Here is a 15,330-nt window from a genome sequence, read left to right on the forward strand (position 1 = left end):
TGTGACAATGGCCATTGTTATCTTCTGCCAGCAGATTCTAGAATGGAATCTATGAGACAATAGGAATTGTTTCTTGAACATAGTAAGTGAAAAAGTGGGGCTATACGCTTAGACTGTGCAGTAGACAGAAGAGCGCAATGCATCATTACGTACTTAGGATTGTAGAATTAAAACAAAACCCATATGCATTATAAAAAATAAATCTGTCTGTAAAAGTGAGTGGTTTTTGAAGCTATTCTGTTCAAAGTATAGCTAAATATGGGGACTAATTGGAATGAGAATGTTTCGATTGTATTTACCTTTCATGAATAGATTGTTGATGAGGTAATGGTCAGTAGTCGATGCCAGTTGAATTGTATTCTGTCGATGCACTGTTTAACATATAACCCAATTTGCCACATATTTTGCAGATTTAAAAAACATATTGTTTCTGGCTGAAGTAGATCACAATATTGCCAAAAATGTGTTGGGTAATGTCACATAATTTGAATGTTGCTGCTGCTTAATCATTTAGAATATCTGCAGCATTATTTGGTCCTCCATTGTCTAATAATCCTAGTGGCCCAAGCACTGTTAAAGATCTGCATAGCGGTTTGTGATGACAACATTATTTCACAGCAGCCCGTAAAATAGTTTTCATATTTCACAGGTCCCTGTGAAATGTGGGTTTTTCTACCACTGCATTTTCTTCATTAAAAAACAATCAATCATTTTATCGATACAGGTCTGTATTTAAAGATTTATTGCAGTTGTTGGTTGTGGGGAAGGGTGTCATGATTCACAAGAGGCAAAGCCTCGAACAAGTCATGAGACCCCTCTCCCCCCACAAAAATGGTAATAAATACCATATTATACCAACTGCTTGTATGATTAAGCCATGCAACTTTTTCAATTGTATTTGTTTTATCAAATGTATTTACCTAAAACAAGAATGCAAGTTCTAAAATGTGTGCAGTAAAGTAAAAACATACTTGAAATATCATGACATTAGGAGAATTGTTTCCATGTTTAAAGCAATAGTTGCATGTAGTCTGTGAGGCAATATGGGAAATGGACGTTGTGGCGATTGCAATTTAAATTTCCAACTGTGATAGCATCTTGTTCTGTTTGTCACCAGATAATGTTTCCCAGAACTCTTCTGTATCATATGGACCAGAAGCACAAGCTGTTCCTCATTCTCAGAATCCATCCCCCGGAAGTAGTTGTAGTCCTCGCCCTTCAGTGATTGGACGAACAGGGCAAAGACTGCGAGGGGATGGCCAGGATTGGGATGATGCATCTTCCAGGTCAGTCACATTGATTGTTGGTACAAAGATTGGCACATTTATATTTGCTTGCAGTTGTGTTTGTGTGTGGTCGCATGCACAGCCACTTGTCTTGCCTTAAGTGATTTGGAGAACATTTTTCTAATATCGTTTTAATGGGAACTGAAGTCAGAATTCCAATGTATTTATTGGAATTAAAATGTATGTGTACCTTTCAACTTCAGAATGCTACCTAGTCCTTCAAATAGTTTGCAGAGGGAATTTGGAAAGGTAACTACAGCCTCTCAACACTGACTCATAGTCGTTACAGCGGGCTGTCTCACTATATGGTGTACACGTATTGATGAGGCAGCCTTTGCTGAGCCCAGGAAACCCTTAGTGGTAGTTGTAGTAGTCATTGATAACCAAAGCTCATAGAACACATGGACCCAGGGCCGGACTGGCCATAGTGGGCACCGGGCAATCCCCCGGTGTGCCGCACGGGTGGGGGCCGGTTTTGGGCCCCTGGGGACCGTTTTTGTTACAGGGCCGTTTTTGCAGCATAGCTGCAAAATCGACCCTGTCCCTAAATCGCCTGAAAAACGGCCCAGGCTAAGAGCTCAGCGGCATCTCCAAGCCTCGGCAAAACGCAACAGACATGTTGCAGAAAGCAATGCTTAGTTGCAGACCAGTAAGGTCTGTGGGACTCACCCGGCAAGGGAAAAGGAGGGGCGGGCCTCAGACAGCAGGAATCGATGGAGACCCCTGGAGGACCCTCTGGCAGCAGGCACAGATAGTCACAGGGAGGCGTCGGCCACACACCGAAGATGGATGTCCATGTTGCTCGAGAAGCAGGGAGAAAGTCTCTTGTGGTGCTTTGTGGTGCTTGAGACTGGGTCTAGAAGATCTTTGGTCAGGAGAGACAACAAGCCTTGGCAATGGCAAACAGACGCTGTGCTCAGGGATGCGGTTCCAGTCGGCTGGAGAGGGATTACAGTCTCCCAAGTTGCAGGGAATACTGGTCAGGCCTCTGGAGAGCCAACAAACCACCACCTGTGTTGTGGAGCTGGGAGATGTTTGTGGGGTAGCAGGATCCACAAGTCGGTCGTCGTCATTGAGGTACCTGCGGATGCAGGGGAGTGACTCCTTTATCCAAGGGAGATTCCTTCTTGCTATCTTGATGCAGGCAGAGTCGTGGGAAACTCAAGAGGATGCACAGCCACAAATATTGCTGAAGTTGGAAGAGCACGGAGACGAAGTTGCTGTATGAGCCGCACTACCAGCAGCAGTCTTTATCTTGATCCTGTCTCAGTCCAGCAGCAGAGTTTGCTGTCCAGCAGCAGCATTTGCTGTCCAACAGCAGAAGAGTCTTTAGATGCAGCCAGTCTGTTCTTGAAGAGGAAGTCTGGACAAATCTAAGGATCCACCCTCAGGGGAGCCCAGGAAAGGGGATGCATTGACCCACCTACCGGGGGGGGATGGGGTGTCAAGGATGCTACTCAAGAGGACTGCCCAGAAAGATGCTTCCAAGGGCCTCTACCCATATAAGTTTCAAGATGGCAGGATCATGTAGCCACCTGGAGGTCTGGGCACATCCCAGGGTAGGAGCTGGACAAGGGGGTGGTCACTCCCCTGTTGTTTGTGTAGGTTTGCACAGAGCGGTTGCCAAGGGCTCCTGGACTAGTGCAAACTGGTTTATGCAAGAAGGGCACCAAATGTGCTGTTCAAAGCAGTTTGGAGGTGCTCGGATGCACCCCCACCCTAGCCTAACACACCTATTTCCTAAGGAGATCTCCTCTGCAGGAAATCCTTTGTTCTGCTTTCCCCTGCTCGATTTAAGCTCAGCAGCAGGCGGGCAGAACTGTGTCTGGGGTCGGCAGGAGCACTGGCTTGCACGCAGACCCTACAAGGCTACACAGGTAGACATGGGTGGGGTCTTTAAGGAGCACCCTAGTACATGGGATCATGCCACTAGCACCGAAATCGGTGTAATGGCATGATTCCAATTTTTTTTATATCAAACATGACCGTTTTGGGTGACGCAATTATGTAGTTGGACATCTTGACTTGGCCATTGTGCACTACATACCTTAAATTGGTTTCCTCACACTTAAAACACCCAGAGAATGGGCTGGGGTTTGTATGGGTGTCTCTGCTCCTGCAGGGGCACCCTCATCCTTAGAACCATGCACCCTGCCTGTGGCTGTAAGGCCTACCTTAGAGAGGTGACTTACAGGTTTTAAGTGCAGTGATGGAGAAACCTTATATCTGCGGTGAAAGGTGCATGCACCATTTTATGCAGGCTGCAATGGCAGACCTGCAGACACAGTTTGCCTGGGCTACTGATTAGCAGGATCCCAGTGTACTACAGTCAAAACACACTGACACCAGGCAAAAAGTGGGGATCACTGTGCCAGAAAGATCCTACATTCCTACAGTTGTGTTTTCTTATGTTTTACTGTGTTTGCATTTGTAGGTTAGCACCACTATTTTTCCATTGGCCCTCCTGTTGAAAGGACATTTAGTGTGCCTAAATACAACTCTCGATCATCAGACATCCCAAACTGTTTTGCACTATTTTCAGTAGTCGCCAGAGGCAAGTAAGCAAGCTACTTCAGACTCCACTGCCTATTATAATAGGGGTCCAAGAATTTACGTATGAAGGACAAAAGAACATGCTATTTTGGGCTTTTGGTTTTGGAAAATTGAACTACTGACACCTGTTATGTGCACAGTTTCAAAGGCTACTCAAAGGACTCTGCTGAAGTGGTGGGTGAGGTCTCATGGGTCCTCAAAATTGTGCACTGTAATAGCATCACAAGACTTGATATATCCTCCTTAACATTGTGATATAATCACGATCTATTATGGTGTTGTAATTGCAACACATCTTAGCACACTATACAATTGTGGTTCTGAAAATCTGACTCAGAACAGCAGAAGTTGTAATCTAGCACAAAGGACGAGACAAGATTTATGTCATCTTATCTGTAGAACTGTGACATTTTGGAGTTAATGCATCGCAAATTCTCAACTTTAGGAACCGCGGCAGATGTGTTTGAGCTTCATTTTCTCTCCTTGGCCGACTGCAAGCAGTCACTGAAACACTTCTGTTAAGTTCTTGTGTTGCAATATTAGTGTCTCCTGCCTTTCACAGTAAGTCTAGTCACCCAAAGTTCACTACTAAATCAAAAAACTGAAGACTTTCTAGGAGCCTGTAACCTTTTACATTTCCAGTAGTAGCACGAATGGCAGGCTAAATGTAAATTTGTGTGTATCAGCCAAACCACCTTTTGGTGGTCAGTGTGTTGCTAAATGCTTCTGGCAACACTGTTTTGGGGCCCACCAGGGAGGGGGGGCAGCACCGACCACAGACTCGCTTGATGGTGTGTCAAATGCCGCTTTATTGGAAGCAGGTGCACCTTACAAAAAACATTCCCTTGGCCTGTGCCATACAAAACTAAACCTAACAAATCCCCCACCACCTCCCCTAAACATGGTCCCCCCCCCCCAACAACAAACATAAAACCAATTTGCAATTTTCAACTTGCCTCTCTACCTAGCTAAATAACTTCTTGTACTTATTCCCTCCCCCACGGTAAAACCATACCTTCCAAAAATCCCCCAGTACTTAGAAAAACAGCCACCCAAAAAAACCGAACAACACACCAGCACCTGTTCCATCGACAAGACCCCGTACAGTAAACCCCCTCTGATGCACCGGCTCCCAAGAAAACACTTCCAATTTGCAGCATCTCACCCAACCACTATACCGCAAACTTTGCAAGAAAAACAAAATTATCCAAAAACAAAGGGAGGGCGGGAGGTAAAAAAGGATAAGGCACCCACAGAACCACCTGTCTGGATGCTGGGTCACTGCCACCGAAATGGTGGCTAGTGCCCTAAGATGTCCGGTTATATAGTGAACCAGCCCAAAGCTAGCCCAACAGCAGCCCACCCCAGCCCAAGGCTACTAAATCAGCCCAACCAGCCCTCTTCACGGTGCTAGCTGCTCCCACCCCCCCCGGCCCCAAAACCCCCCGGGAGGAGCAGGCCTCCCGCTGGTCGGCCGCCCCTCCCAGATCCCTATTGGGGCCCACCAGGGAGGGGGGGGGCAGCACCGACCACAGACTCGCTTGATGGTGTGTCAAAAGCCGCTTTATTGGAAGCAGGTGCACCTTACAAAAAACATTCCCTTGGCCTGTGCCGTACAAAACTAAACCTCGCTAAATATATTTTTCCTAACAAACCCCCCCACCCCCCCACCCCTCCCCTAAACATGGCTCCACCCAACAACAAACAGAAAACCAATTTGCAATTTTCAACTTGCCTCTCTACCTAGCTAAATAACTTCTTGTACCCCCCCCCGGTAAAACCAGACCTCCTAAAATTCCCCCAGTACTTAGGAAAACCGGCACTCGAAAGTCGTCTTGATGACTTTCAAACGACCCCCCCCCCCAGGCCTCCTGAGTCTTTGGATACCTGCGAACCCCTTTCGCTTTATCCAGCGCCTCCTTCAACTGAACAATGTATAGTTCCATCCCATACCTAGAGAGGTGAACACCGTCCTCCCTAAAGAAGTATACTGCCCCATACCTTAGCTCCGGATGCTCTATCCTACCCATACCATCCTTCTCACAGAAAACCCTCATCTCCCTGTTGATTTTCCTACCTGTCCTATCTATGGCCGCCGGCCTCTCAGCTCCCCTCCAAACCCGACTTGGGACAAACTCTGACCATATCACATGGCACCCAGACCACATGCGCCGTATTTCCAACAAGTCCCTCTTCATCTGTTTTACTAAAGCTATCCCCTTGCACTGGACCAAATAGTTCTCCCCCCGGTGAATGATAACCACATCCGGGCACCCCCCCCTGACAACTTTGTTCAAAGCCGGCAGTAGTTCATGCCATCTCATGCCCCCTTTCCCTTGCCATTGACAATTAAATAACCTCGGGTCCAACTCCAGGTTCAAGCTCCGCTGTTTATCCCACTCAGCCCTCTCCTCTTGCTTTACAAATGAATGTCCTATAATGAATATCTCCAGAACTGCTGCTCCTGGACATACGTCTTGTAACAATCCGACTTCCAACGCCCTAGACGCATGAGCTCCTCTTACCCCAACTCTGTCTTACCGCTTCCGTCGTCGCTCCAATCCGGAAAGAATGCGTCCCAAAAGCCTTCGGGTCCTCACCCATGTCGCGTAGGGCGTGCCGCAGAACCCACAGCAACTGAGCCGCCGTCACCCTGCCCTTGTCAACCCGGTCAACTACTTCTCCCGACATCTCACGCCGTCTGGACGCCAGCAGCCTTCCCCATGCCGCCGGGCAAATCGCCCTTGACCCCACCAGTCCCATCACCACCCAATTTCCCACACCCGGCTGGTCAGTCTTTGAATGCCGCAATCGCACCGCCACCTCCCGAGCCCTCAGGTCCACCCCCCCCCCCCAAAGAATCCCTGTCCGACCCTTTAGCCTCACCAATTCTGAAACCCTAAAGGCTCCAAAATACATCCATGACATGAGCGTGGAAAACAATATGGTCTCCCCCCGGTTGTGGCAAATCGTCGGCAACATCCGTAACAAGCCCTTGAGCATGCCCTCCGTAATGGGCCAGCGCTGACTAACCCTGGCACCCTTCTCCCACGCCCAACCTTCCAAGAGAAACGCCCCCAGTTCCCCCGCCGACGGTGCGTAACCCCACCATAACTTCCCCATGAAAGCCACGGCCGACAACTTACCCGCGATCGTCACTTTCGACAACCCCTTATCCATCAAGCTCAGCATAAACTGCACCACCTGCGCAAATGATGATGTGGCAGAGTCAAACCGGACAGCGCAAGACCTAGCCGTCTGCAGAAAGTACGGCCTGCCCTCACAACCCGGCATGCAAAGTTCAAATGTCCCAGCAACACCTGAACCTCCCACACTGTCACTTTACGTTTTGCCAACATGCCGCCCACCAACGCCAACATCTGCACCCTCTTCTCCTCCGGCAGGCTTCCTTTCATCGCCTCTGAGTCGAGCTCTATGCCCAAAAATTACAGCACTGTACTTGGACCCTTTGTCTTCTCCGGCACCAGGGTCGCACCCAGGTAACCCATGAGTTCCGTAAAACCGTCCAACTGCTGCTGGCAGTCCGCCGAACCAGGCCGTCCCACCAAGAAGAAGTCATCCAGATAGTGCATCATCGTGTCAGAGCCTGTGCGCTGGGAAAAAGTGTTGTATCAGGTGGAATTGACCTGGCTCCTTCTTGGGTACCACGCCAATAGGAGATATAATCAAATCTTGAATGGGTGCGTCCTGAAAGGGGCCCGCCGTCCACCCCTTCCGCACCTCTTTGAACAACTTCTCCCGCGCCACCGCTTTGTGTGCATTGACGGATTTAAAATTCTCCGCCCAGCTGGTGATCCGCGGACCCTCGTACCCCAGCCGGAAACCCTCTCGAAAACACCGTTGTAACGTGGCCACATCTTCAGTCCGCGGTTAAGACGCCAGGAGGGGCTCGAGACGCTCCAGCCTAACCGGCGTATGAGCCTTTTCCCAGATCACCTGATCACATCCATATATTTGAAAAGCTACTTTTCGCAGTACACGCTGGCACCAGTTGTCAATGGTCAGAGGCACCTTGGGTGGCCTAGCCAGCTCCTGCTCCTCCTCCTTCGACCCTTCCTTTGCCATTATCTCCCTGTGAAGGAGTTTCAGGATCTCCACATATTCCCCTTTCAAAATGTTCTCCTTCGTCACCAGCGATAGGTGCGCCCCTAGTGGCTTTGTAATACCCATATAGGGAAGCTTGCGCAACAGAACATCACAGCTCTCCTTCCCCACCTTGCCCCCGTTGGCTCCGTCGCCCGTCTTCACCACCCTGGCACCCCCAACACCCACTCTGTCCGCCGTACCGTCCCCGGACCCACCGACGCCTGCCTGATCTGGGCCCACCCCCGTGTTCTTCACATACTTCCCCTTGCTAAGGCGCACCCCGCCTCTCCCCCTCTGGCATCAGTCCCCACTGACACATTCACTCGAAGGGGTCCGCCGCACTCCGCCACCGTCCTTACCTGGCGTCAAGGCCGGTGTCCGCACTGGATCCTGCCGCCTAACCAGTGGAGCAGGGGGACCGTCACTCTCGCCATTCCGCATTGTGGGTGTTCCTGCATTACTAGCAACCTCGTTACACCGCTCCCCCCCTCCCCTCCTCCCTTCCTTCCCCCCTTCCTTCCCCCCTTCCTTCCCGGATCTCCCCCTCCTCATATTCCAGCTGCTCCATCTCACCCCCCTGGTCCACACCAGGAACCTCCACCAAATCAAGTCCCAGGCCCCCCCATGGGCTCCAACCTGCTCAATCCCGCCTTTTCCCTACAGGTACGCAGCAGGTTCCCCAAATCCACATTCTCCCTCCTCCCCTCCGCCTGATATTCCTCCGTATTCAGCTCCGCACCTCCGGACCTCCGCCCCCGTCCCCCGGTGGCCGTCTCGACTCTTCGGGGTGGGGCTGGCGGGGACCTACCGCCTCGCCTCCCATTGTGCTTCACTGCCTGGTCCCTCAGTGGAGCGCGACCGCCCGTACAAGGCAGATCCGGCCCATCCCCTCGGTGGAGTGGAGCCGTATGCTTCTCTCCCGAGCACCTTGACACACGTTCCTGTTGGGAAAAAGAGGTGGAGTTCAGCATGCCGGGGTAAAAATGGATCTCCGCCCCACCCGATCCCCCACGCACACCCCGACCCACTGCCACCGAGTGACCTCCCCTCCGCGCTGGACGATCCTACCACCCCTTCGCCAAGCCCCCCGAGCCCATCAAGCCTCCCCTCCCACCCGCCCAACCACTGTGTTCCCCCTCTCTGTCGCTCCACTCCAATGACTCCATCTCCCGGCGCACCGACCTGCCTTCACCCTCACTCCCACAAGCCCCGCACCCCCGACCGGACCCAAACGGCCCCCCTTCGGACCCCATTCCCATGGCCCTACCCCCCACTACTCCCGAACCCCCCGTGCAACGCTGTCGCCGTGACCCCCAAACCGCCACCCCCACTCCCCAATCCAACACCCCCCAGATACCCCTCACCCAGCTCAAACCCCCCACACCCGAAACCCAGCTCCATTCCCCTGCAACCACCCTCGGAGACTGCAGCCTGCTGGGTCTCACCATACTCCCATCCCGACCTGAAGCTTACCCCTCCCCTGCACAGCTCCCCCTGGCCCCCCGGGTCCCCTCCTCTTCCCCTGAATCTTCAATCAGTAGACGCCCCACCGTCGCTTACCGGTGTAGGGGCCCTCCCCCCTTACTCCACCAGCTCCCTGCCAGCCGAACGTGCACCACCTCTGTGCCCGCCCCCCCGCCGAGCCCCGCCCCCCCTCTAGCAGCACCCCTCCTGCCCGTTTTCCACTTATCCCTCCCTCCGCCCCCACTGCAAATTCCAAAACCAGCCTGATAGCCGCGCCTCACCTCCCCCCGAACCCGCCGCTTTCCATGTACCGCTACAGCTGCTGGGCGCACTCCATCCCCGTCCCTGCCCCCCTCCCTCCGCCTCCATGCAGCCGTGGCGGTTCAGGGGCCAGTACCGCCGCCGTGGCATCGCTAGCCACGCACCGGCCTTACCTTAACTTCGGGCCGCACGATGTCCATGTGGCCCGCATCGTCCAAAAGGCTGAGGGCCTCTACCACGCGAGGATAATCCAGCCGCGCCTTTCCTGCAAGTACGTCCACCGGCCGGCACACTGCGTGAGGCACACTCTGCACCGCTCCTCCCGCCGACGATCACCACGACCCCTTGCAGGCCGCCCCAACCACAAGCCCACACGGGGAGATAACCGCTCCCAGACTGCGCCGGAGTACCCCGCAGTCGCTCGCTATGCTCGCCACGCCACAGAAACACCAAGGAGCCAACAAACAGCAAAGCACTGAGAGCCCAAAGACCAATAAAAGGTACCAAAGGCAAAGGCACCCACAGAAAAAAGGAGAAAAGGCACCCACAGAACCACCCTGTCCGGCTGCTGGGTCACTGCCACCGAAATGGTGGCTAGTGCCCTAAGATGGCCGGTTATATATAGAACCAGCCCAAAGCTAGCCCAACACCAGCCCACTCCAGCCCAAGTCTACTATATCAGCCCAACCAGCCCTCTTACGGTGCTGGCTGCTCACCCACCCCCCTGGCCCCAAAACCCCCCGGGAGGAGCAGGCCTCCCGCTGGTCGGCCGCCGCTCCCAAAGCCCTATTGCCACTTTCTCGTGAAGCTTACTTTTAACTAACTACCCTGCATAGTTGTCTGCGCTGTAAGATTGTAACAAGAAAATAGATGTTGTATTACTTATTACCAGTCCAGGTATACCAGGCACACTAAAAAATTACATTACCTGTTTTATTAAAGGGATGTTTTCGCCAGTTAAAACCTACAATGACAGGCAGACACACGTTTTCCCCTTGACAAAAGCTGGAAACTTTGAAAAGAATAAATAATCAACAATTGACTTATAAAGGAGGAGAAGGGATCAAATGTGCATTATCACAGTCCACTTTTTAAGGAGTATTGTCACTTAATTGGCTTGTATTTAACTAATTACATATCATAGAATGTACTTTTACTAATGATAGTTTACATTTAAACTCTAATTTTATTGTAATCTGGATCATTCTCATACTGCAAATCGAAATGCAAAATGAAACACCACAACCTTTTTTGCTCAGCCGTCCAAGAGAGCCACCATTAAGAAGGAGCAATTGGATAAAGATGTTCCAGAATTATGCAAGAGTTTCTGGGGCAAATTTAGAGGCTGAAAAAACGAGCACTTCTGATTAACAGTTTACGGGCTGAACGGCAAGGAGTTTTAGAGATCTTACAAGCACATTGTCTAAATGAATATGACATCTATTTAAAGAAGCTGGACTTAGATTATCCACCCCATATAAGTATGATATTTGAAAGGTATCATTTGGGATAGAGTTCTGGATGAGGGTGAGACAGTGGAGGAGTATGCAACTTCCCTAAGAAAGTTGCCAGCTTACAAGTGGGATGTTAATTGTTGAATCTATCTCAGATCAGTTGTTGTTGCATCAGTGCTAATGTAAGGGATAGATGTGGATGAAGGATAGATCTCTTTTCAGTGACGTTGTAGTAGCTGCTAATAGGGTAGAACACACAATGGCATCTGTGGATGAAATCAAGAAAAGTAATTTGAAGAAAATGGAAGTGAATGCTATTGGAGTCAAGAATGAAGACTGTGTCACAGACGGGGAAATACATTTCTTATAGATGCCCTAGAATGCCTAGTACGAACAGGAAACTGCATGTGAAGCCAATTTGGGAAGACCTCTAACCTGCCAAATTAAATCGTCAGTAATCAACATGGCTTATTCCAAACATATTAGAACATTATCACTCAAGTCTAAGCGTCATATGTTATGGCTAAAGTTCTAATAGCAACCCTTTCTTTTTCTTCAGAAGCCCTTCATCTAATCAGACTGCATTATTTACATTTCACTTACAACTGCAAGTAAAATTTCACTGAATTGCCAAGCTGTTATCACATTGCTCCATTCTTCATTGTGAGCATATTACAGTTACCAGTCTCTTCCATTATGAGTTCATTCAACTCCCCAATACCTACTATCAGAGGTGATGTGATATCTTCTACAATGCGCTTTCCCAAAGTTAGGAATCACGCTAACTTCAAATACTTTTTCAAAGATTAACAATGTAATCTGACTAAACCAATTACTATGCACACGCTAAAAGGGAGATTACTCATCTGCTGGTCTGCTAAAGCACACCAAATCTCTATCACCAACACTATATCAAACATGAATGTAGATTTCCTCTTCCTAAGTGAGAAGTGATGGAGTCCTCACTTGTAGCACGTCATAGACCCCCTAGTACCACCTGGTTACAACATATTGACCCAGACAGGGAAAAAAACATTGGTCATGGGGTGACTAGTTGCAGTGTGTCAAAATTCCCACTACAATTTGAGTCATTTAAAGTCTTCTCAGTTGCCTGCACACTGACTCTAAAAGCATCTACCTACTTTTATTTAGTATATGACCCACCAAGGGCCAATGAAGGTTTCATTATGGACTTAACTAATTTTGTAACTGACAACGATTACCAGCATGACAAAATGTTTACCTCTGAGAATATATTATTTATTGGATTAGTCTATCAGATAGCTATGCTCATGCACTAAAAGAAATGCTGTCTAAACACAGACTCCTTCAAGTCTCCAATTGCCCCACCCATTGTAAAGGGGAAATCCCCATCTTTTTATATCATAAATGCACAAGGGTAGACTTCACATCGATTGGTCTGATCACTTATTACTTCCACTTGTTATTCACTCTTCCTTCCATCTCTCCAAGGCACATTCACCTTCTGTCACTCTTAACGATAAAGCACCTGAGATGTGCTTATGATCTCGAGTGGTCGATGGAACTTACTAACATCATAAAAGATTCCTACATCTCTAAAGACATAAACACTTCGTTGAGCAGCTGAAACAGAGCTGTTCTAAAGTCCGACAATGGACTTAGTTTCACATGGCAAAAAAACAACTGTACAACAAATATAAGAAGCCCATGGTTCTCCAATGAATGAACAATAAATGGACTGAGCATGGTCCTCGCTGGTCATGGTGGGTTGTGCAAGGAGATTACTAGCAGTAACTTTTTTAGGACATGCCTTCAAACAGTCATGTTTTTCTGTATTCCAGTTGCTTGGAGCTGGTACTTAACGTTAACATTAAGTATTTTGTTTCTCTCTTTTTTTTGTTAGTGGAAGCAGCCACCAACCACAAGTAAACTCCGGAACATCCACTGCTTCTCCGCTAAATATGGGCCACATCGACATGCAGATGATAGAAAATGAAGACATGTTGGAACTGCAATTCCAGCAACTTAGCCTTCCTCAGTTCTGTGTTTCCCTGCTGGAATTTGCTGTACCTCTTCTCAGAACAGGTGAGGAATGGGAAAGAATGTGCCTTTATTGTCGATGCTGGGCCCAGAAAAAATGTCTTTATGCATCTTCCATTGAAACACAGAGGCAAGTTATTTGTTTGGTATGCTCATTGTTTATTCACAGTATTACCTTGTGTGAAAATGTACTAGAATATAAAACCATATTCATGACTTTTTGGAATGACGGGTTCATGCGTAATGGGGAAAGATCCACTCCTTCATGTTACACTTATCTTCACTCTCACTCTGGGTTGGTGATATTTCTGGGTGAGCCCTGATGCAGCGCTCACCCAGAAATATCACCAACCAGGGTCCAGGTCACTCCGGTGGGGCCCATCACACCGAAGTACAACACACCTAGACACACACACTTTACCCCAGACCCTTGCAAATATATATAAAAAATGGGTTGAGTGAATTCTCTCCTATGACAGGATACCTTTAAGCACAGATTTGTAACACCAACATTTGTTTTCATCAATAATTCTATTAAACTAATCTATGCATCAATGTACCCCGCCAATTAGGTCGATGGACCAATTAGTTGAGTAAGTTGATGGTGATTGTCAAGACCGGCTTAACCTCACTACAACAATACATTGATTTGCATAATTAATTGACTCTAAAAGAATCAAGAACACCTGAAATCATTTAAAAGATTTTATGTAATTCATTTGCATAAAAGAAAATTAGCATCTATTCTGTTATTGTTAATTCTCACTGAACATTGCCATTTATTCAGCAAATAAATCAAGACAAACTGTTAATAAACGTCATGAAGAGACAATTCAGGTTCACATTAAATCCATTATTCTCTAAATAAAAAGATCAATCAATCTTAGGTCATGTAACTGAAAGAGAAATTATTCATGAAAAAGATCTGAGAACCATAGTTAAAACATGCTTTTAATTCTGAAGATTTCTACACTAAAACCTTCCTACCCAGCACTAAACCCCATCTATACTTACTAACCCAAGCCTGGAACATAAATGGGTTAGGAAATCAAATACCTGGAACATAAATGGGTTAGGAAATCAAATAAAATTAGAACGATTAAAAGAACTTGCAGAAAATAATGTGATCCTTTGTATCCGGGAGACCTGGCTATGTGGCGAGCCCCCTATAGTGGAAGGGTTCCGTCAAGCCTACCGACCGGCAGTAAAATCTAGATCAGGACGCCTGGCAGGGGGTTTATTGACGTTATTATCTACAAAATCGGTGAAAAATGTGTCCCAGCTCACTGTAACATGTAAATGGCTGCTCTGTAGTAGAATAACCTTAACTGCTGTTGGTAATAAGAAAGAAAATGTGTTGCTTTTAAATGTGTACATGCAATGGGGTGCCCAGGAGGAATATGGAGCTGAAATGGAAAAATTTAAGAATGATGTAGATCTTCTGGGCGAAAAGTACGATTCAGATTTGATTTTGTTGATAGGAGATTTTAATCATAAACTCAACCCTAAGCGGCATGATCTCATGTATCTGGAAATTTTAGAATCCAACAATATAATCCAAGCAAAGTTTCCCGAAAGCTCATGCTCTCGGCATGATGTAAGTTTGGGGAACTATTTAGCGACCAAGAGTTTTTTCTGCTTGAATGGCAGGTTCCCACAAGACCGCCCGGCAAAGAAAACTTTTAAACAAGGGTCACAAAACTGTCCAATAGATTATGTTTTTATGCCTGCATGGAATTTCAATCTAATAAAGGGCTTTAAGGTCAACCATATAGAAGATAGTGACCACAATATTTTAGAACTGGAGTTGGTAAATTCCCAAGAAATTGTCGCCGAGAAAGTAAATATACAACAGAGGGATTATCCTAGGCGAATTTCAACACGGCTAACCGAAGAATACATAGAAAAGTTAACCAGGCTCCAACAAAATATACCTTTAGGATGTACAGCTGGTTTAGATCTGGCCTGGTATACTGATAAGATAAACCAAGTGGTACAAAGCATCAAGGTTGAACTCAGAACGGACGCAAAGGCCAGCAAGAGTAACCAACACACACAGGTCAAGAAAGGTAACTGGTTTAATACAGACGGTCTAAATAAGAAAAGAGAACTAAGGAGAGAACAACGCAGTCTGCGTAAAAAATATGATAAGGCTAGAGCAGAAAACCTCGCCAAATTAAAGA

The 15,330-nt window shown here is 47.9% G+C and overlaps 1 protein-coding gene across 3 annotated transcripts in view; it reads left to right on the forward strand.

The window, feature by feature from the left end:
* The window catches only part of RTTN (rotatin), an 891,871-nt gene that overhangs the window by 220,992 nt on the left and 655,549 nt on the right, over window positions 1-15,330 (forward strand). For all 3 annotated transcript variants that reach the window (XM_078687523.1, XM_078687524.1, XM_078687525.1), the window contains 2 exons: window positions 1,118-1,286; window positions 13,011-13,192. In XM_078687523.1, the coding sequence (XP_078543649.1) occupies window positions 1,118-1,286; window positions 13,011-13,192 (351 nt within the window). The remainder of the gene's footprint in view (window positions 1-1,117; window positions 1,287-13,010; window positions 13,193-15,330) is intronic.

Source organism: Lissotriton helveticus, chromosome 4_1 (genome assembly GCF_964261635.1).
Source record: "Lissotriton helveticus chromosome 4_1, aLisHel1.1, whole genome shotgun sequence".
NCBI classification, from domain to species: Eukaryota; Metazoa; Chordata; class Amphibia; order Caudata; family Salamandridae; genus Lissotriton; species Lissotriton helveticus.